Source organism: Rhinopithecus roxellana, chromosome 19, assembly GCF_007565055.1.
Source record: "Rhinopithecus roxellana isolate Shanxi Qingling chromosome 19, ASM756505v1, whole genome shotgun sequence".
Classification (NCBI taxonomy): domain Eukaryota; kingdom Metazoa; phylum Chordata; class Mammalia; order Primates; family Cercopithecidae; genus Rhinopithecus; species Rhinopithecus roxellana.
The window spans coordinates 55,838,934-55,860,327 of record NC_044567.1 but is presented as its reverse complement, the minus strand read 5'-3'; the positions used below and the strand labels follow the sequence as shown (position 1 = coordinate 55,860,327).

The following is a 21,394-nucleotide window of genomic DNA, read 5'->3' as shown; positions in this document are numbered from 1 at the left end:
TGTCACCCAGGCTGGAGTGCAGTGGCCAGATCTCAGCTCACTGTAAGCTCCGCCTCCCGGGTTCACGCCATTCTCCTGCCTCAGCCTCCAGAGTAGCCGGGACTACAGGCGCTGCCACCTCGCCCGGCTAGTTTTTTTTCTTTGTATTTTTAGTAGAGACGGGGTTTCACCGTGTTAGCCAGGATGGTCTCGATCTCCTGACCTCGTGATCCGCCCGTCTTGGCCTCCCAAAGTGCTGGGGATTACAGGCTTGAGCCACCACGCCCGGCCTTTCTTTTTTTTTTAATAGAAACGGGTGTCGCAATGTTGCTCAGGCTGGTCTCAAACTCCTGGCCTCAAATGACCCTCCCACCTTGGCTTCCAAAAGCAATGAGATTACAGGTACCTCAATTCTTTGATGAGCTGAGAAACCCCCATCAAAATTTCAATACTTTAATAATATATTTTAATGTTTCTTAAGCAGTATATTCTGCATAAAGTATTTCATACTCATGAATGTGTTTCTAAAAATCTACAAAAACGGTCGTAACTATCATACAACAGTAACAATTATTTTCTGGTCAAATAACGTTCTTGAAAATTTCATGATACTCCTACCATAAATCTTAACTAATTATTTTACAATTAAACCTATTACAATCAAATACAAGTCATCAATCCCACTAAATCTTTCTTCTTTCCTTTTTGAGACAGGGTCTCACTGTGTCACCCAGGAGGGAGTACAGCGATCTTACCATGGCTCACTGCAGCCTCGACCTCCCGGGCTTAAGCCAGACATCTCACCACCTTAGTCTCCCAAGTAGCTGAGACTACAGGTGCATGCCACTAGGCCAAGTCAATTTTGTTTCTTTTTGTAGAAACAGGGTCTCGCTATGTTGCCCAGGCTGGTCTCAAACTTTTGGGCTTAAGGGATCTTCCTGCCTCTGCCTCCCAAAGTATTGGAATTACAGGGATTATCAGCCACTGCGCCTGGCACCTACTAACACTAAAATTTCCTTCTTTTTTTCTTGAGACGGAGTTTCACTTTTGTTGCCCAGGCTGGAGTGCAATGGCGTGATCTCGGCTCACTGCAACCTCCGCCTCCCAGGTTCAAGCGGTTCTCCTGCCTCGGCCTCCCGAGTAGCTGGGATTACAGGTGCCTGCCACCATTTCCGGCTAATTTTGTATTTTTAGTATAGATGGGATTTCTCCATGTTGGTCAGGCTGGTCTTGAACTCCCGACCTTGAAGTGATCGGCCCAACTCGGCCTCCCAAAGTGCTGGGATTACAGGCGTGAGCCACCGCGCCCAGCCTACACTTTCATACTACAGAAGCTTTCATCCCAAATTCAGACAAAAGGTGTTACATTTGCTAAGGAGAAATAATCTCTTATTAATCTAAAATTAATACCAAAACAACTATATGCCAGCTCAACATGACAAAATTATTATTTGGGAATAATTTGGATGACCTTTACTTTGGATATGCAAATTTACAGATGTAAGATTAAGGATTTTGAGAATATTTCTTTGTGCAGATCTTACATAAGAACTAAGCCCAGCAGAGTACACTTGCTAAGAATAACTCAAAAAGGTAGGTTATCATCTCCTAATATAATCCTAGCACAGCAGTAACAAAAACACTTATCTGACCTTTCACGTCAGAAAAGAATGTTTCACAATAAATAGTACTGACAAGTATTACACTTTCATAGCCACCCTGTAAATTAGTAGGCAAGAGAGACACCACTAATCCCCATTCAAAAGATAAGGAACCCAGTGATTCCTGTGCATTCTGGGATGGCAGATACACATCTGCCAAATTATGAAATACCGTCCTAACACTTACAGTAATGCGTCTCCTTCAAACTTTAGATATGAAGAGTTGAACACATTTCATATTGCTTTCGCTCAACAAAATCCTGATCCGATCACAAATCAAGCCTACCAACAACATATCTGTACAGCTACTATGATAGATTGTTGAAAGGGCAATAAATTCAAGATTAAAATTTCAAAAGAGATAAGCCAGGATCACGGTCATATGGTCTGAACTATAGAGTTTGGCGTTCTGAACAGAACAGTTGTAATAAGATACGGGTGGGTCTTTAAATTTTTATGTGGGTATTTGGTTTGAAAGAGACTTGCAAAAAATTTTTTTAAAAAATGTATGTGGGGAAAGCTCTGAGCTTAGGACACTGCTACCAACACCTAGGTCTATTATATCTTTAAACGCAGGAGTGGCTCAAGGTAGCCATAAGAAAACCAACACACGGCCGGGCGCGGTGGCTCAAGCCTGTAATCCCAGCACTTTGGGAGGCCGAGACGGGCGGATCACGAGGTCAGGAGATCGAGACCATCCTGGCTAACATGGTGAAACCCCGTCTCTACTAAAAAAATACAAAAAACTAGCAGGGCGAGGTGGCGGGCGCCTGTAGTCCCAGCTGCTTGGGAGGCTGAGGCAGGAGAATGGCGTAAACCCGGGAGGCGGAGCTTGCAGTGAGCTGAGACCCGGCCACTGCACTCCAGCCTGAGCGGCAGAGCGAGACTCCGTCTCAAAAAAAAAAAAAAAAAAAAAAAAAAAAAAAAAGAAAACCAACACACTAGGTGTTGACACCATCAGAGGATTTGGAATACCAGCAAGCTCTATTTTCAGCAACTACCACATCCTTAACTAGCACGTTCCCATTTGTGGCGGAGGGAGCTAGGAGGAGGAAATTTTCACTTTTCCTTTGACTTATGTTCTGCCAAATGCTAACTTCATTTGGAAAAAAACGAAATTCAACCTTCTAGAGACTTAGATCTAAGATATCTCTGTGATAAAAGGCTGGACAAAGTTTAGGAAACTTTTCTATGAGTCTAAATGAGAAAATCTAGTAACAAATGGCCTTACGTAGGGTGACCACAAGGTAAGTTTGTTGCCCAGGACAATCCCAGTTTATGTTTGCTGTTCTAGCTTATGAATTAGTATGTCTTTTCAAGATGTACTCATTTGGATGTTAAATTATGGTGACTTTAATTATTACTTGCTAAAATTTAATAATTTTTTTTTTTTTGAGACGGAGTCTCGCTCTGTCGCCCAGGCTGGAGTGCAGTGGCAGGATCTCAGCTCACTGCAAGCTCCGCCTCCCGGGTTCACGCCATTCTCCTGCCTCAGCCTCCCGAGTAGCTGGGACTACAGGCACCAGCCACCTCGCCCGGCTAGCTTTTTGTATTTTTTAGTAGAGACGGGGTTTCACCGTGTTAGCCAGGATGGTCTCGAACTCCTAACCTCGTGATCCGCCCGTCTCGGCCTCCCAAAGTGCTGGGATTACAGGCTTGAGCCACCGCGCCCGGCCACAATTTAATAAATTTAAATGAACATCTGAAATTGTTCTCAGGGCCAAGACTAGCATTAACATTTAGTCAGAGCACAAACCATGAAGTTCTGCTGGCAACCCAATTCATCAATTTGGATGTATCAATACCTAAATATATCAAGCTGGCCAGGCGCAGTGGTTCATGCCTGTAATCCCTGAACTTTGGGGAAGCCAAAATGGGAGGATCGCTGGAACCCACGAGTTACTGGACAACACAGTGGGATCCCGTCTCTACCAAAAAAAATTTTTGTAATTAGCCAGTCATGGTAGTACCAGCTACTTGGTGGGAGGACCACATGAGCTCAGGAGTCCAAGATCAGCCTGGGTAATCCGCTGGGACCAGGCCTCTACCAAAAAAAATTTTTTTTACCGGCCATGGTGGCTCACCCCTGTAATCCCAAAACTTTGGGAGGCTGAGGCACATGAATCTTGAGCTACAGAATTCAAGACCAGTCTGCGCAACATGGCAAAATCCTGTCTCTACAAAAATTAGCCAGAAGTGGTGGTATACTTCTGTAGTCCCAGCTACTTGCGATGCTGAGGTGCCCAGGGGGTCGAAGCTGCCAGTGAGTCATAACTGTGACACTGCACCCCAGCCTGAGGAATACAGTAAGATCTTGTCTCGCGGGGGCGGGGGGGGAGAAAGAAAAAAATGTTATTTTAAATTACCCAGGTATCGTGGTGCACAGCTGTGGGCCCAGCTACGTGGGAGGCTGAGATGGGATGAGCGTTTGGGCCTGGGAGGTTGAGGCTGCAGTGAATGGTTACTGCACCAATGCAATCCAAGCCTGGCCAACAGAACAAGACCTTGTCTCAAAAAAGTGTATGTATCTCTCTCAAACTGTTAACTGACCATTTCAAAAGTAGTAGTGAAAATAGCCCTTTTTCTTGCTGCTCTTTGCTACTCCTTAATGGATTCCATTTGACAGCTATCTAGCCAACTACCTGGAACAACATTTGTGAATCATACGCCACCTTTTGTCCCTCCTAAAAGTTCTATGACTGTATCTGGCCGAGTGCAGTGGCTCACGCCTGTAATCCCAGCACTTTGGGAGGCTGAGGCGGGAGGACTACCTAAGGTCAGGCGTTGAAGACCAGCCTGGCCAACATGGTCAAACTCCGTCTCTACTAAAAATACAAAATTAGCCGGGCATGAAGGCCCAAGTCTGTAGTCTCAGCTACTCAGCAGGCCAAGGGAGGAGAACCACTTGGGCCCAGGAGATGGAGGCTGCAGTGAGCCAAGATCGCGCCACTGCACTCCAGCCTGGATGACAAGAACAAAAATCCATCTAAAAAAAAAAAAAAAAAAAAAAAAGTTGTATGACTACATCACTAACCTAGCAACCTAATAGCATTCAGTAAGCCAAAGGAAGACTGAGGTGGTGGCTCACACCTATAATCCCAGCACTTTGGGAGGCCAAGTTTGACAGACTGCTTGAGTCCAGGAGTTCCAAGAACAGCCTGGGCAACGGTGGAGGAACTCTAGACTTAAAAAAACAAAAAAAGAAAAAAAGCCAGGCGCGGTGGCTCACGCCTGTAACCCCAGCACTTTGGGAGAGGCCGAGACGGACGGATCACCTGAGGTCAGGAGTTCGAGACCAGCCAACATGGAGAAACCCCGTCTCTACTAAAAATGCACAATTAGCCAGGTGTGGAGGTGCATGCCTGTAATCCCAGCTACTCGGGAGGCTGAGGCACGAGAATTGCTTGAACCTGGGAGGCGTAGGTTGTGGTGAGCCGAGATCGCGTCACTGCACTCCAGCCTGGGCAACAAGAGCAAAACTCCGTCTCAGGGGGAAAAAAAAAAAAAAGGCCAGGAGCGATGGCTCACACCTGTAATCCTAGCACTTTGGGCGCCCGTCCGAGGTGGGAGGATAGCCTGAGCTCAGGAGATTGAGACCAGCCTGGGCAACACGGTGAAACCCCATCTCTACTAAAATACAAAAGAAATTAGCCAGGAGTTGTGGATCACGCCACTGCACTCCAGCACTCCAGCCTGAGTGAGAGAGCAAGACTCCACCTCTCCAAGTAAGTAAGTAAGTAAATAAATAAATAACATAAAATAAAATTTAAAAAAAAACAGCTACTTGGGAGACTGAGGTGGGGGAATCACATGAGACTGGAAGGCAGAGGCTGCAGTGAGCCAAGATCGCACCACTGCACTACAGCCTGGGTGACAGAGTGAGACCCTGCCTCAAAAAAAAAAAAAAAAAAAAAAAAAAAAAAAAAAAAAGCCGGGCGCGGTGGCTCAAGCCTGTAATCCCAGTACTTTGGGAGGCCGAGGCAGGCAGATCACGAGGTCAGGAGATGGAGACCATCCCGGCTAACACGGTGAAATCCCGTCTCTACTAAAAAATACAAAAAAACTAGCCGGGAGAGGTGGCGGGCGCCTGTAGTCCCAGCGGAGGCTGAGGCAGGAGAATGGCATAAACCCGGGAGGCAGAGCTTGCAGTGAGCCGAGATCCAGCCACTGCATTCCAGCCTGGGCAACAGAGCGAGACTCTGTCTCAAAAAAAAAAAAAAAGATAAAAGTGAAAGAAGAAAATAGTTTAAAGCTACTTTACAGAAATGCATAGCATCAGCCATATTCCAGCACAGACATTATGATAAAATATGGGGCTTTTCTTTTCTTGAGATAGGATCTCCCTCTGTGGCCCAGGCTGGAGTACAACCGCATGACCTGGGTTCACTGCAACCTCCACCTCCCGGGTTCAAGCGATTCTCCCGCCTCAACCTCCTCAGTAGCTGGGACTAAAGGCACAAGCCACCACAGCCGGCTAATTTTTATATTTTTAGAAGAGACTGGGTTTCACCATACTGGTCAGGTTGGTCTCAAACTCCTGACCTCAGGTGATCTGCCCGCCTCAGCTTCCCAAAGTGCTGGGATGACAAGTGTGAGCCACGGCACTCAGCTGGAGCTTTTTTTGTTGTTTTTTCTTTTGCTTAAAGAGGTGACATCTGTCTACAATAAACCATGTTTTTTAAGAACCTGTATGTGAATAAACATTCTGAGAGTACCTAAACTTCCCAGAGTATCTAAACTTCCCCTCATTTTAATTTCACTGTGCCTTGAAAGTGAAAAAGCTTTGTCTACAATTCACCATAGATATTAGTCATCATAAACATTAAGATGTGAAGTAATTGCTATTAGAATTGTTCAAGAAGTATACCGTACTCACCCCCTACTCCCCTAAAAGGCACCACCTTACTTAAACAGAGGTCTTTTTTGAGAGGCTAAGGAGAATAAGTGTACCAATCTAAAGGTGAGCAGACACTAAGTTCTGGCTTTACCATTTAATACCTGATTAGCCATATGATCACAGGAAAATCTCTCTCAAATTCACTTTATTGAACCAGAAAATGGGAGTAACACTCTACCTGCTTCAATCTGGTTATATAAATTAAAAACTTTCATCAACGTGGTCTGTGAACTATGAGGTACATAATATCATATACATATATGTATATGACATTTACATATATGTATACTACACGTATGTAATACATGTAAAGTTTAGGCCAGGGCAGTGGCTCACACCTGTAATCCCAGCACTTTGGGAGGCCAAGGTGGGAGTCCAGGAATTCAAGACCAGCCTGGGCAACACAGACACCCCATCTCTACAAAAAACACAAAAATCAGGCAGGCACAGTAGTCCCGGTAACTCGGGAAGCTGAGGCAGGAGAGTCACTTAAACCCAGGCGGTTGAGCCTGCAGTGAGCTACAATAGCGACACTACACTTCAATCCGGATCACAAAGCAAGACCCTGTCTCAAAAAAAAAAAAAAAAAAAAAAAAAAAAAAAAAAAAGCTCAAAATTTAGTGTTCCCATAAATATATACACCTAATATGTACCCATTAAAAAATTAAAAATTTAGGCCAGGTACAAAGGCTCACACCCTTTGGGAGGCCAAGGCGGGCGGGATCACCTGAGGTCAAGAGTTAGAGACCAGCTTGGCCAACATGGTGAAACCCCATCTCTACTAAAAATACAAAAATTAGCCAGGTGCGATGGCGGGTGCCTATAGTCCCAGCTACTCGGGAGGCAGAGGCAGAACTGCTTGAACCCAGGAAGCAGAGGCTGCAGCGAGCCAAGATCGTACCACTACACTCCAACCTAGGTGACAGAGACTCTGTCTCAAAAAAATTAATAAAAATAAAAATGTAGCCTTTACTCAATGCTTGTCATTACTGGCGGTGTACAGTGTTCTTGAAATACAAAGAAAAAATATGCCTGCAGTTATCAGTCAGCCTTAAAGTTGTCCAAATCGGGCCAGGTGCGGTGGCTCACGCCTGTAATCCCAGCACTTTGGGAGGCCGAGGCAGGCGGATTATGAGGTTAGCAGTTCCAGACCAACCTGGCCAACATGGTGAAAACCTGTCTCTGCTGAAAATACAAAAATTAGCCAGGCGTGGTGGCAGATGCCTGTAATCCCAGCTACTCGGGAAGCTGAGAGAAGAGAATCGCTTCGCTCGAACCCGGGAGGCAGAGGTTGCAGTGAGCCGAGACTGTGCCACTGCACTACAGCTTGGGCAACAGAGGGAGACTAAAAAAAAAAAAAAAAAAAAAAAACAAAGGAAGGAAAAAAAACTCACCAGGCGCAGTGGCTCACTGTAATCCCAGCACTTTGGGAGGCTGAGGCAGGCGGATCACCTGAGGTCAGGAGTTTAAGACCAGCCTGTCAAACATGGTAAAATCCCATCTCTACTAAAAATAACAAAAATTGGCTAGGCGCGGGGGCTCACGCCTGTTAATCCCAGCAGTTTGGGAAGCCGAGGTGGGCGAAACACCTGAGGTCAGGAGATCAAGACCATCCTGGCCAACATGGTGAAACCCTGTTTCTACTAAAAATACGAAAAATTAGCTGGATGTGGTGGTACGTGCCTGTAGTCCCAGTTACTTGGGAGGCGGAGCCAGGAGAATCGTTTGAACCCAGGAGGTAGAGGTTGCAGTGAGCCAAGACCACGCCACTGCACTCCAGCCTGGATGACACAGTGAGACTCCACCTCAAGAAAAAAAAGAACCTAAAAATACAAAAATTAGCCAGGAGGCATGCACCTGTAATCTCAGCTACTCAGGAAGCTGAGGCAGGAGAATCGCTTGAATCCGGAAGGCGGAGGTTGCAGTGAGCCAGGCCCATGCCACTGCACTCCAGCCTGGATGACAGAGTGAGACTCCATCTCAAAAAAAAAAAAAAAAAGAACCTAAAAATACAAAAATTAGCCAAGTGGCGTGCACCTGTAATCTCAGCTATTCAGGAGGCTGAGGCAGGAGAATCGCTTGAACCTGGGAGGCGGAGGTTGCAGTAACCCAAGATGGCACCACTGCACTCCAGCATGGGAGACGGAGACTCCATCTCAAAAAAAAAAAAAAAAAAAAAAAAAAAATCAATGCTTTCAGATCAGCTTGATCAAGTATTTAAAACATATTTATTTGTAAATGAAATATATTAATCTATGGGGCTGAAATTTCACTTGGTATACCAGGTTAAAGGCAAGGAATTTTAAAAATATCTCCTGTTCCTTTGACCAAGCTATAAAACAGTTAGGAACAGCCTATCTGTGTGGCCTTTCAATGCGTCTGTCTGCACTTACTGACTCCAAAATCTTGCTGTTTTAATACTTGCCCTAAGTGTTCTTTCCCATACTGTAAAAGCTCCAACTGAAATCTTTTCATAGAAAGGTGACAAGGGTGGCAGCATATCCACAGTAATTAAAAACTCACCCTTCGGCCGGGCGCGGTGGCTCAAGCCTGTAATCCCAGCACTTTGGGAGGCCGAGACAGGCGGATTATGAGGTCAGGAGATTGAGACCATCCTGGCTAACACTGTGAAACCCCGTCTCTACTAAAAAATACAAAAAACTAGCCGGGCAACGTGGCGGGCGCCTGTAGTCCCAGCTACTCGGGAGGCTGAGGCAGGAGAATGGTGTGAGCCCGGGAGGCAGAGCTTGCAGTGAGCTGAGATCCGGCCACTGCACTCCAGCCCGGGCGACAGAGCGAGACTCCGTCTCAAAAAAAATAAATAAATAAAATAAAAATAAATAAATAAATAAAAACTCACCCTTCACTGCAAATTGCAGGAATTCTTGATTTCATATATCGCAAACTTGTGAGAGACAACCAAACAGAATATGCCAGTTATGTACAATTTTATAAAAACACCTAAAGGATACACAAAAGAGCATCTGTTTTAAATACACAGGCTAAGTACCACCTGTAGAAGGAATTCTTTTTTCTTTTTTTTTTTTTTTGAGACGAAGTCTCGCTTTGTTGGCTGAGTGCTATGGTGCGATCTCGGCTCACTGCAACCTCTGCCTCCTGGGTTCAAGTGATTCTCCTTGGCTCAGCCTCCCAAGCAGCTGGGATTACAGGTGCCCGCCACCACTCCCAGCTATTTTTTGTATGTTTTTAGTGGAGACAGGGTTTCACTATGTTGGTCAGGATGGTCTTGAACTCCTGACCTCATGATCCACCTGCCTTGGCCTCCCAAAGGGCTGCGATTACAGGCGCAAGACACTGTGACCGGCCATAGAAGGGATTTTTATTTATTTCTTTTTTGACACGGAGTCTCGCTCTGTCACCCAGGCTGGAGAGCAGTGGCGCAATCTCGGCTCACTGAAAGCTCCGCCTCCCGGATTCCCGCCATTCTCCTGCCTCAGCCTCCCGAGTAGCTGGGACTACAGGCACCCGCCACAATGCCCAGCTACTTTTTTGTATTTTTAGTAGAGACGGGGTTTCACCGTGTTAGCCGGGATGGTCTCGATCTCCTGGCCTTGTGATCCGCCCGCCTCGGCCTCCCAAAGTGCTGGGATTACAGGCGTGAGCCACTGCGCCTGGCCAGAAGGGATTTTTAACACATTACCCAGTTCTGCCTATGCATTTCAGAAGGAGAAAAACTTTATTCCATAAAGTTACTCCATTAACTGAAATGGCAATGGAAAACTACTGGCCTACAGTCAAAGAATGGGTAGTTAATCTAACTGCTTCTAAACTTATTAACAAAGTTAATTTACTACTACCTACTTTTTCCCTAACAAGACCATAGTTTTTAAAAAGTTCATTCCTCACATGCTCCCTTCCCTATTCTTCACTAACTAGCAAAATAAACTAGCTAGAGGTGAGGCTCTGGTGTTTTAAAACGACAGCTCTCAGCGGGCACGGTGGCTCATGCCTGTAATCCCAGCACTTTGGGAGGCTTAGGCGGGCGGATCACCTGAGGTCAGGAGTTCGAGATCAACCTGGTCAACATGGCGAAACCCCATCTCTACTAAAAATACAAAATTAGCCGGGCATAGTGGCAGGCACCTGTAATCTTGGAGTTGATGCAGGAGAATTGCTTGAACCCAGGAGGTGGAGGTTGCAGTGAGCCAAGATTGTGCTACTGCACTCCAGCCTGGGCAACAAGAGCAAGACTCCACCTCAAAAAAAAAAAAAAAAAAGACAGCTCTCAGCCAGGCGCGGTGGCTCAGGCCTGTAATGTCAGCACTTTGGGAGGCCGATGTGGGCCAATCACCTAAGGTTGGGAGTTCAAGGCCAGCCTGACTAACATGGAGAAACCGTGTCTCTCCTAAAAAAAAAAAAAAATACAAAATTAGTCTGGCATAGGGGCACATGCCTGTAGTCCCAGCTACTCGGGAGGGTGAGGCAGGAGAATCGCTTGAACCCGGGAGGCGGAGGGAAAAAAAAGCACAGCTCTCAAGTAGGTAACACAACAGATGCATTCCTAGTGAACCCAACACGACCATCAAAACTTCACCCACCTTCCACGGAGACGATCTTGACAGGGAAGAGACTAGGAAAGGACAAAACCAACAGCTGCTCCACAAGCCCAAATGTAGTTTATGTTGCCCCTCTGCTCCCCCAGAACGGGGAAACTATTCATTTCCCCCTACATTCCCCGTTTTTTGTTGTTGCTGTTGCCCTGGCTGGACTCCAATGGCATGATCTCGGCTCACCGCAACCTTGGCCTCCCAGGTTCAAGTGATTCTCCTGCCTCCGCCTCCCAAGTAGCTGGGATTACAGGCACCCACCACCCCGGCGAATTTTGTATCTTTAGTAGAGACGGGGTTTCTCCATGTTGGTAAGGCTGGTCTCGAACTTCTGACCTCAGGTGATCTGCCCGCCTTGGCCTCAAACTCCCAAAGTACTGGGATTATAGGCGTGACCCACCGCACCTAGCCTCACTTTCTTTTTTTTGGAGACGAGAGTCTCGCTCTGTTGCCCAGGCTGTAGTGGAATGCCACAATCTTGGCTCACTACAACCTTCACCTCCTGGGTTCAAGTGATTCTCCCACCTCAACTTCCTCAGTAACGATACTCAGATAATTTGTTGGCCAGGTTGGTCTTAAACTCCCAACCTCAGGTGATCCACCTGCCTTGACCTCCCAAGACGCTGGGATTACAGGCGTGAGCCACTGCGTCGGGTCTCTTCCCCACTTTTTTGTACTAATTCATATACACTATTCATTTTATACTAATTCATATATATTCTCAAACAATAATATTTGTTTGAGAAATGCTAAGAAATAATGGACTTGCTTAATACAGTTTCAAAGGACGTAAAAATGATTCCTTAGACTACTGGCTTGTTAAAGTGATGAGATGTTAGATTTAATCTTCACCTCCTGGCCCCAAACTTAAATATTTCCTGTGACATGAAAGTGTCCTTTTCCTGAACACAGCTTGGCTTTTCCTCCCGTACCATTAAATAATCCATATAAATTGATTCCAACGCCCTAAGATAGAATTAAATGAGGGTACATGTAAGTTTAGGCACTAATTCAACACAGCAAGCAAAGTAAAATAGGCCTATTGCACTAACAGAGAGAGAAAAGAGCAGCTGGAAAGCCAGCATTTGGGTACAAGTACCCAACAAAGAAATCCTGCCAATACACTGTCTTACCTTCTTCCACCACCGACACCTGCTAAATTCTGTTTGGTGACCAGAACTCCAGCAACACTTCGTCACCAGAAACAAAAAAATATTGCACTCAATAAAGGAATGGACACAGGCAGAGGACACAGGTAGAAATTCCTGGTGTCTGTCTCCTTCTCCTCCTCTCCTTTCTACTGAGTTCCTACCATATGCCCCAAGTCACAGGAATAGCTCCTCACCTTGTAGATTCTATTTCCTTACCCCTTTAGATCCTGAAGGAGACACCTAACATTAACAACTGTAATGATGTGGCTTTATCAGAGTCCTATGTTCAATAACCAGTAAGGGCTCTCGTCAGAAGTCCTCACCACTCGCATCAAAAATATAATTATCACTAACCTGTCATTTAATTGGAAACTACAATCATAAGCTTTCAAATCGGTTTTTTAAAGGAGCTTTCAAAAAAAAGACCTTCCCTCACATCCTTTCTAGTAATCACAGCAAGTTTACTCAGAGCTCCAATGCCCACAAAACAGAAAGCATTCAAGCATAATTTGTTGCCTCCCAAGAACACTAATAGATGAAGAGGGGACATCTGGAGATGAGGAGCAGAGGAGGAGACTTCCAATACAAGCACATCTTTATCGGTTTGATTTTTAAACACTGAAATAAAGACAAAGCTGACCTTGAGCTGTACTTCCCCATCTTATTCCCCTCCCTCTCCCAACAGGAACCTTATTCAATACAAATAGCAATTTAAGAATTTACAAGACGTAATTTAGTTTAGTGTATTTCCCAAATTTGACTTCTAGAGGCCTTGTCTTATTTTCAAATCCCTGAATCCTTGTTTCTGATAACCGGGACTAGCCCTGAGGTTATTCACATGACTAAATCTGCCTTTCGAGGAAAGCAACGGCCCTAGGTAACATTTTGAAATATAGGTAGCTTAATTAGGAAAAATCTAAGGATCAAAGATACTTGATTCCAACCATGTCTCACCCCACCCCACCACGTAAAAGCATTAAAACCACAGGACCCACATACATGACTTTTCCTTTAATACTACATTATCGCACAATTATAAATGTGAAGGTATTTCAAAAGGTGGTCCAAAAGGTGGACTGGGAGGGAGGACTAAAAATAAACTTCCTGACAATGACTAGACAGACACAATGGATATTTCGATAAAGTTATGAAAAAGGACTGGAGAACCCGTTATGGGCAAAGGAACAACGAACAAAGAGGAACTACTAAAATTTCTACATAAACCCATTTATTTGAAATGGAAAAATAGAAAGTAACAGGATCTCCAACCTTCATAACTCAAAAACCCCAGCCTCAGCCGAGTGCCTGGAATAGGTTAAGCTCCCCCACGAAGTACAGACCAGCATTCCGAGCCTGCAGAGTCAACCAAAATACAGTTACCGAACGCTATTGGAAATAACTTTATTTCAACAGGTCTTTCCATGTGTCATGATGGTGCGCACGAACTGTAAAGTCATCGTTTTTACAAACGGGTGGACAGAGGCTCGGGCCCTACAAAGGCTCGAACTCTCAGAGTCGTGGCCTCCTGGTCTCCTGCTTCTATCCATCAGAACCCACTGGTGATGCAGTCAGAAAAAGGTTACAGGAACTTCGAGGTCTCCTGTTTTAAGTCTGAGGAAAGGGGAGGGAGTGAGGATTTTCTGGGCCTCCCCAGAAGGCGGCGAGGAGGAAAAGCCCCAAAATCCCTCACTATGAGGTGCCGGCCTACGGGAGAGAAACCCGATCGCAGCCCCGGAGCCTGCCACCGCCCCAGACGAACTGCAGCGATTCCCACTCACCCCTCTTCCCCCACCATCACCCAGGACTGTCCCCCGCCTCAGGCCTGAGGAAGCCCATCGCTCTTAAGGCTTCTCCTTTGTGAGACTCCACGGCCGCCGCCCCACACGGGGCCTCCGGGGAAAAGCCACCGCCCCCACCCGCCATATTTCCCTGAAAGGCGCCCGCGCTACAGCTCCCGGTCTCCGCTCGCTCCCATGTGGCGGGTGCTGCTTCCCCCGTCACCCCACCCAATTGTTCTCCACATCCCAAGACCGTCCCAGAAGCTCCCTGAGGCTTGCTCGTTCGGAGACAGCACCCGCCATCTCCTCCCCCTCCCCCGCCCCGGGACTCGCCCTCCCCCCAGCCGCCATTTTACAACCAACTCCTCCACCCTGTCGCCCCGGCCTCCCGGCCCGCGAGTCGTTTGCAGTTAAGGACGGCGAAGGGGTCACACTCCAGGGCATACAGCCTCCCATCGCCCCGGGAGCTCCCAGGCCATTTCCTGCTTCCCGAACCCAAGCCCCCGGGCCAGGCTCGCAGACGATGCCGCCATTTTGTCTCCTGTTCCCGGCCTCTGTGGGCGGCGGCAGAGGGTCCGAGAATTCCAGCCCCCCGCTGCCCCCCCAACTCACCGTCGTATCGCTCAGCCTGCTCGGCCAGCTTCGCCTGGTACACCAGATCCTCTCGATCATCCATAGCGGCAGCGGCTCCGGCAGGGTCTGCGCGACGGATGGAAGCGGATAGTGTCTCCGACTCTGTCAGCCTCTCGCTCCGCGTCCGGGCAGCAAAAATGGCGGCGCCTCAATCCGGGACTTCCGCCTGCGCACGCGGACAACTGCTCAGCTCTATGGCAACCGCTCCCTGGCAACTGGCGCGGGGGGCGGGTCCTGGAACTCGGCGCCCGAAGAGGCTGGAACCAGCGCAGGAGACGCCCCTCCTCCGTCGGCTCAGCGGCCGCCGGAGCCCAGAGGCGGGAACTGCGACTGCAGAGAGGGAGCGGCCCCCGGGGAACGCGAAGGGCTGAGGCGGGGCCGACCCGGACTGCTCCTGAAAAAAGCCAGCGAGAGACCTGGGCCCGAGGCCCGACCTGCGGAAAAGAACGACGGAGGCTCTAACGGTTTCTGTCATGGCAGGTCTTCCTCCCTGAAAGCAGCGGCTGTCACTACCGCGTCCTGGTTTCCTTTTTGTTTGTTTTTGTTTTTTTTTTTTTTTGAGACGGAGTTTTGATCTTCTTCCCCAGGCTGGAGTGCAGTGGTGCGATCTCGGCTCAGCACAATGTCTGCCTCCCGGGTTCAAGTGATTCTTCTGCCTCATTCTCCCGAGTAGCTGGGATTTCAGGCACCCGCTACCAAGCCCAGCTAACCTTTGTATTTTTAATAGAGACGGGGTTTCACCATGTTGGCCAGGCTGGTCTCGAACTGCCGACCTCAAGCTGATCCGCCCTCCTCGGCCTCCCAAAGCGCTGGGATTACAGGAGTGAGCCACCGCGCCCAGCCCGCGTCCTGGTTTTTCTCCGCCACTCCTGGTCATGGGCCTATTTCAGACACTTTTACACTTAGGGTAACAAACTGGGCCGTGGCCGGGTGCAGTGGCTCACGCCTGTAATCCCAGCACTTTGGGAGGCCAAGGCGGGCGGATCACAAGGTCAGGAGTTCGAGACCATCCTGGCTAACACGGTGAAACCCCGTCTCTACTAAAAATACAAAAACTGGCCGGGCGCGGTGGCTCAAGCCTGTAATCCCAGCTACTCGGGAGGCTGAGGCAGGAGAATGACGTAAACCCGGGAGGCGGAGCTTGCAGTGAGCTGAGATCAGGCCACTGCACTCCAGCCCGGACGACAGAGCGAGACTCCGCCTCAAAAAAAAAAAAAAACAAAAACTTAGAAGGTCATGGTGGTACATGCCTGTAATCCCAGCTACTCAGGAGGCTGAGTCAGGAGAATCTCTTGAACCCAGAAGGCGGAGGTTACAGTAAGCTGAGATCCCCCCATTGCACTCCAGCCCGGGCGATAGTGCGAGACTGTCTCAAAAGAAAAAATACATATATATATACAAAAATGCGCTGGGCGTGGTGGTGCACACCTGTAATCCCAGCTACTTGGGAGGCTGAGGCAGGAGAATCGCTTGAACCAGGGAGTCGGAGGGTGCAGTGAACGAAGATCGCACCATTGCACACCAGCCTGGGCAACAAGAGCACAACTCCATCTCAAAACAAAAAAGAAGGCCGGGCGCGGTGGCTCAAGCCTGTAATCCCAGCACTTTGGGAGGCCGAGACGGGCGGATCACGAGGTCAGGAGATCGAGACCATCCTGGCTAACACGGTGAAACCCCGTCTCTACTAAAAATACAAAAAAAAAAAAAAAAAAACTAGCCGGGCGAGGTGGCGGGCGCCTGTAGTCCCAGCTACTCGGGAGGCTGAGGCAGGAGAATGGCGTCAACCCGGGAAGCGGAGCTTGCAGTGAGCTAAGATCTGGCCACTGCACTCCACCCTGGGCGACAGAGCGAGACTCGTCTCAAAAAAAAAAAAAAAAAAATTTGCTTTAATAAGAAACAAGAACTCACTTCGTCCGTCCGGAGAGCCCCTGGATACGTGGCAGTCTGCTAAGCACTATAGAAGGAAATAAGATGTTACAAAAATATCATTAACCGGGCTTGGTGGCTCACTCCTGTAATCCCAGCACTTTGGGAATCTGAGGTGGGTGGATCACCTGAAGTCAGGAGTTTGAGACCAGCCTGGCCAACATGGTGAAACCCCTTCTCTACTAAAAATACAAAGGCCAGGCTTGGTGGCTCACTCCTGTTATCCCAGCACTTTGGGAGGCCAAGATGGATGGATCACGAGATCAGGAGTTCGTGACCAGTCTGGCCAACATAGTGAAACCCTTTCTCTACTAAAAACGCACAAAAAATTAACCGGGTATGGTGGCAGGTGCCTGTAATCCCAGCTACTCAGGAAGCTGAGGCAGGAGAATCGCTTGAACCTGGGAGGTAGAGGTTGCAGTGATCCGAGATTGTGCCATTGCACTCCAGCCTGGGCAATAGAACGAGACTCCGTCTCAAAAATAAATAAATAAAATAACAATAAAACTATAAAAATTAGCTGGACATGATGGCAGCACACCTGTAGTCCCAGCTACTCGGGAGGCTGAGGCAGGAAAAACACTTGAAGCTGGGCGGAGGAGGTTGCAGTGTGCCAAGATCACACCACTGCACTGTAGCCTGGGTGACAGAGCAAAACTCTGTCTCAAAAAAAAAAAAAAAAAAAAAAGAAAGAAAAAGAAAAAAATCAATAGACTTAATGGCATTAAAAAAAAAAAAAAAAAGCCCAGGCTCAGCACAGTGGCTCATGCCTGAAATCCCAGCACTCTAGGAGGCTAAAGTGGGAGGATCACTTGAGACCAGGATTTAAAGACCAGCCTGGGCAACATAGTGAGACCCCTGTCTCTACAAAAAATTAGTGTGGTGGCATGCACCTGTACTCCCAGCTACTCGGGAGGCTATAGTGGGAGGATCGCTTGAGGCCAGGAGGTGGAGGCTGCAGCGAGCCATGATAACGGCACTGCACTCCAGCATGGCCAACAGGGCCAGACTATGTCTTTAAAAAAAAAAGAAAAAGAACAAAGAAAAAAGAAAAATAATCTATCCAGGCTCGGTGGCTCATGCCTGTAATGCCAACACTTCAGGAGGCTTAGGTGGGGGAATCCCTTATGCCCAGGAGCTTGAGACCAACGTGGGCAGCATACTGAGGCCATCTCACATATTTCTAATTCATTTTGTTCCCAAGTATTTAGGAGGCTATTGATGTTATAAATGGGCTCTCCCCCCACTTTATATTTCTGATTGAGCTATACTTCCACTGATACACATAAAAATCCTTTTCTTTTTTTTTTTTTTTGGTATAGATGGGGTTTTGCCCTGTTGATCTGTCTGGTGTCAAATGCCTGGGCTCAATGATCTTCCAACCTCAGCCTCCCAAAGTGCTGAGATTACAGGCATGAACCACTGTGCCCAGCCCCAAATCAATGATTTTTGATAGTTATCTTGTACCCAACTGCCTTACTGAACTGTCTTATTAGTTTTTTTTTTTTTCTTTTTTTGAGACGGAGTCTCACTCTGTTGCCCAGGCTGGAGTGCAGTGGCACAATCTCGGCTCGCTGCAACCTCCGCCTCCCGGATTCACGCCATTCTCCTGCCTCAGCCTCCTGAGTAACTGGGACTACAGGCGCCCACCACCACGTCCAGTTTTTTTTTTGTGTTTTTAGTAGAGACAGGGTTTCACCGTGTTAGCCAAGATGGTGTTGATCTCCTGACCTCGTGATCCGCCCCCCTCGGCCTCCCAAAGTGCTGGGATTCCAGTCCGTGAGCCACCGCGCCCAGCCCTGATAAATAATTTTTATCAAGTTAAGGAGATCCTTCTAATTCTAATTTGGTGAGAGAGTTTTTAAAAAATGAGCTTTCAGGCCGGGCTGAATTTGCTTTATTTCATTATTGTCTTTTTCCATGTTCCAACATTCTTAGTTTATTCATTTAATTATATTTATTTATTTATTTATTTATTTTTGTTTATTTATTTTTTTTTGAGACGGAGTCTTGCTCTGTCGCCCAGGCTGGAGTGCAGTGGCCGGATCTCAGCTCACTGCAAGCTCCGCCTCCCGGGTTTACGCCATTCTCCTGCCTCAGCCTCCCGAGTAGCTGGGACTACAGGTGCCTGCCACCTCACCCGGCTAATTTTTTGTATTTTTTAGTAGAGACGGGGTTTCACTGTGTTAGCCAGGATGGTCTCGATCTCCTGACCTCGTGATCCGCCCATCTCGGCCTCCCAAAGTGCTGGGATTACAGGCTTGAGCCACCGAGCCTGGCCTAATTTTATTTATTTTTAAAATTTATTTACTTACTTATTTTTGAGACAGGGTCTTGCTTTGTCACCAGGCTGGAGTCCAATGGCACAATCTTGGCTCACTGCAACCTCCACTTGCTGGGTTCAAGTGATTCTCCTGCCTCAGCCTACTGAGTAGCTGGGCCTACAGGCACACGCCACCATGCCCGACTAATTTTTTGTATTTTTAGTAGAGATGGGGTTTCTCCATGTTGGTCAGGCTGGTCTCGAATTCCTGACCTCAGGTGATCCTCCTGCCTCAGCCTCCCAAACTGCTGGGATTACAGGCCTGAGCCACCATGCCCGGCCTAATTTATTTACTTTTTGAGACAGAGTCTCATTCTGTTGCCCATGCTGGAGTGCAATGGCACAATGTTGGCTCACCACAACCTCCACCTCCTGGGTTTAAGCGATTCTCCTTCCTCAACCTCCCAAGTAGCTGGGATTACAGGCACCTACCACCATGCCTGGCTAATTTTGGTAGTTTTTTAGAAGAGATGGGGTTTCATCACATTGGTCAGGCTGGTCTGGAACTCCTGACCTCAAGTGATCCACCTGCCTCAGCCTCCCAAATTCATGGGATTACAGGCGTGAGCCACCGCACCTGGCCTCTATTTGATTTTTTAGACACAAACGTCTCGCTATTTTGCAGTCTGGACTCAAACTCCTGGGCTCAAGTGATCCTCTCTATGAGTTAAAGAAGAAAAAAAAAAACATGAAATGCAGCTCAACAGTTAAAGACAGATTTATTTTAGAGAAAATAAACCTGAGAGGGGCTTCTGGCTGACTTCAGCCAAGAGTGCTTAGTCTTACAGACTAAGAGTATATATTGGTTTTAGGGTGAGGGGGCTTATTACAAGCTGGGAATGTTTCTGTGTGTGTAAGTTTTATGGCAGGGTTGGAATGTCTTGGGTGGAGAGGGTTACCTTGGGGCTGACATCGTTCCAGCTGGAGGGGGTTATCTCGGGGCTAACATGTCTCTGGTCAGGAAGGAGTGTGGACGATTTCTGTTCAGAAATGTTATTTGTGGTTTATGGTCATACTAACCTTAGCCATTAGGTTGATGCCCTGTGGGTTTAGGCAGTTTTTTGTTTTTTGTTTGTCTGTCTTTGAGATGGAGTCACGCTCTGTTGCCCAGGCTGGAGTATAGTGGTGCGATCTCGGCTCACTGCAACCTCCGCAACCCAGGTTCACACCATTCTCCTGCCTCAGCCTCCTGAGTAGCTGGGACTACAGGCACCCACCACCACACCTGGCTACTTTTTTGTATTTTTAGTAGAGACGAGGTTTCTCCATGTTGGTCAGGCTGGTCTCGAACTCCTGACCTGAGGTGATCCACCCACCGCGGCTTCCCAAAGTGCTGGGATGATAGGCGTGAGCCACCGCACCCGGACATTTTATTTTTCACATCACGTATGAAAAGACGATGACACTGGGCTGTTTGTCATGTAAAATATCTCACACTCTGGACTTGGGGGTTTTTTTGTTTATTTGTTTTGAGACAGGGGTGTGTTGCTCTGTTGCCCAGGCTGGAGTGCAGTGGCGCAATCTCGACTCACTGCAACCTCCGCCTCCCGGGTTCAAGCCATTCTCCTGAACTCAGCCTCCCCAGTGGCTGGGATTACAGCCACCTGCCACCACACCCAGGTAATTTTTGTATTTTTAGGAGAGACAAGGTTTCACCTTATTAGCCAGGATGGTCTCCATCTCCTGACCTCATGATTACAGGTGTGAGCCACTGCACCCGGCCTTCCGGACTTATTTCTTTGCTTCCTTGTGATGCTATTTAAATTCTTTCCTATTCCTTAAATTTTTTTTCTTTTTTCTTTTTTTTGGCCAGAATACCTCAGAGGTGGTACTTGCTGCAAGCTTCGTTTGGTCTTATTGTGCTAAGACTGACAAGTGACAATATTTAAAGAATATGTTTGTTGGAGCCAGGCATGGTGGCTCATGCCTGTAACCCTGGCACTTTGGGAGACGGAGGTGGGCAGATCACCCCAAGTCAGGAATTTGAGACCAGCTGGGTCAACATGGTAAAACCTCACCTCTAGACAGAGCGAGACTCCGTCTCAAAAAAACAAAACAAAATAAAAATAGTATGTTCACTGAGATACAATTTCTACACCATAAATTCACCTATTGTGAGCAAGAATTCAATGAGTTTTAGTATATGACGGAGTTACCTAGCCATCACCACCGTCTGATTTTAGAGCATTCCCGTCATACTAAAATCAAACTTGGTGCCCGATTACAATCGATCTCCATTCTTGCTCCCAGCCAGAGGCAACCCCTAATCTATTTCCTATCTCTATAGAGTTGCCTTTTATAGAAACAAATCAGACTTTGTGTGCTTTGTTTTTCCGGTGACTTCTGAATTCAATTTCGACATATTAACCTCACTGAGTCTTCGTTGTTTTTCCTTGCTCCCGTTTCTCGCAATTCCTCATTGATTTATTCTGATCCATTAATAAGAGCTGTGTCTGGCCGGGCGCGGTGGCTCACCCC

The 21,394-nt window shown here is 47.4% G+C and overlaps 1 protein-coding gene across 3 annotated transcripts in view; it reads right to left on the bottom strand.

Annotated features, from left to right (window-relative positions):
* YWHAE (tyrosine 3-monooxygenase/tryptophan 5-monooxygenase activation protein epsilon) overlaps nt 1-14,975 on the bottom strand; it is a 57,387-nt gene extending 42,412 nt beyond the window's left edge. For 2 of the 3 annotated variants that reach the window (XM_010373493.2, XM_010373492.2), the window contains exon 1: nt 14,647-14,975. In XM_010373493.2, coding sequence (XP_010371795.1) covers nt 14,647-14,710 — 64 coding nt within the window. In that variant the 5' untranslated portion in view covers nt 14,711-14,975. The remainder of the gene's footprint in view (nt 1-14,646) is intronic. The other variant, XM_010373494.2, reaches the window with a different exon arrangement.
* Nucleotides 14,976-21,394: the final 6,419 nt, after the last annotated feature.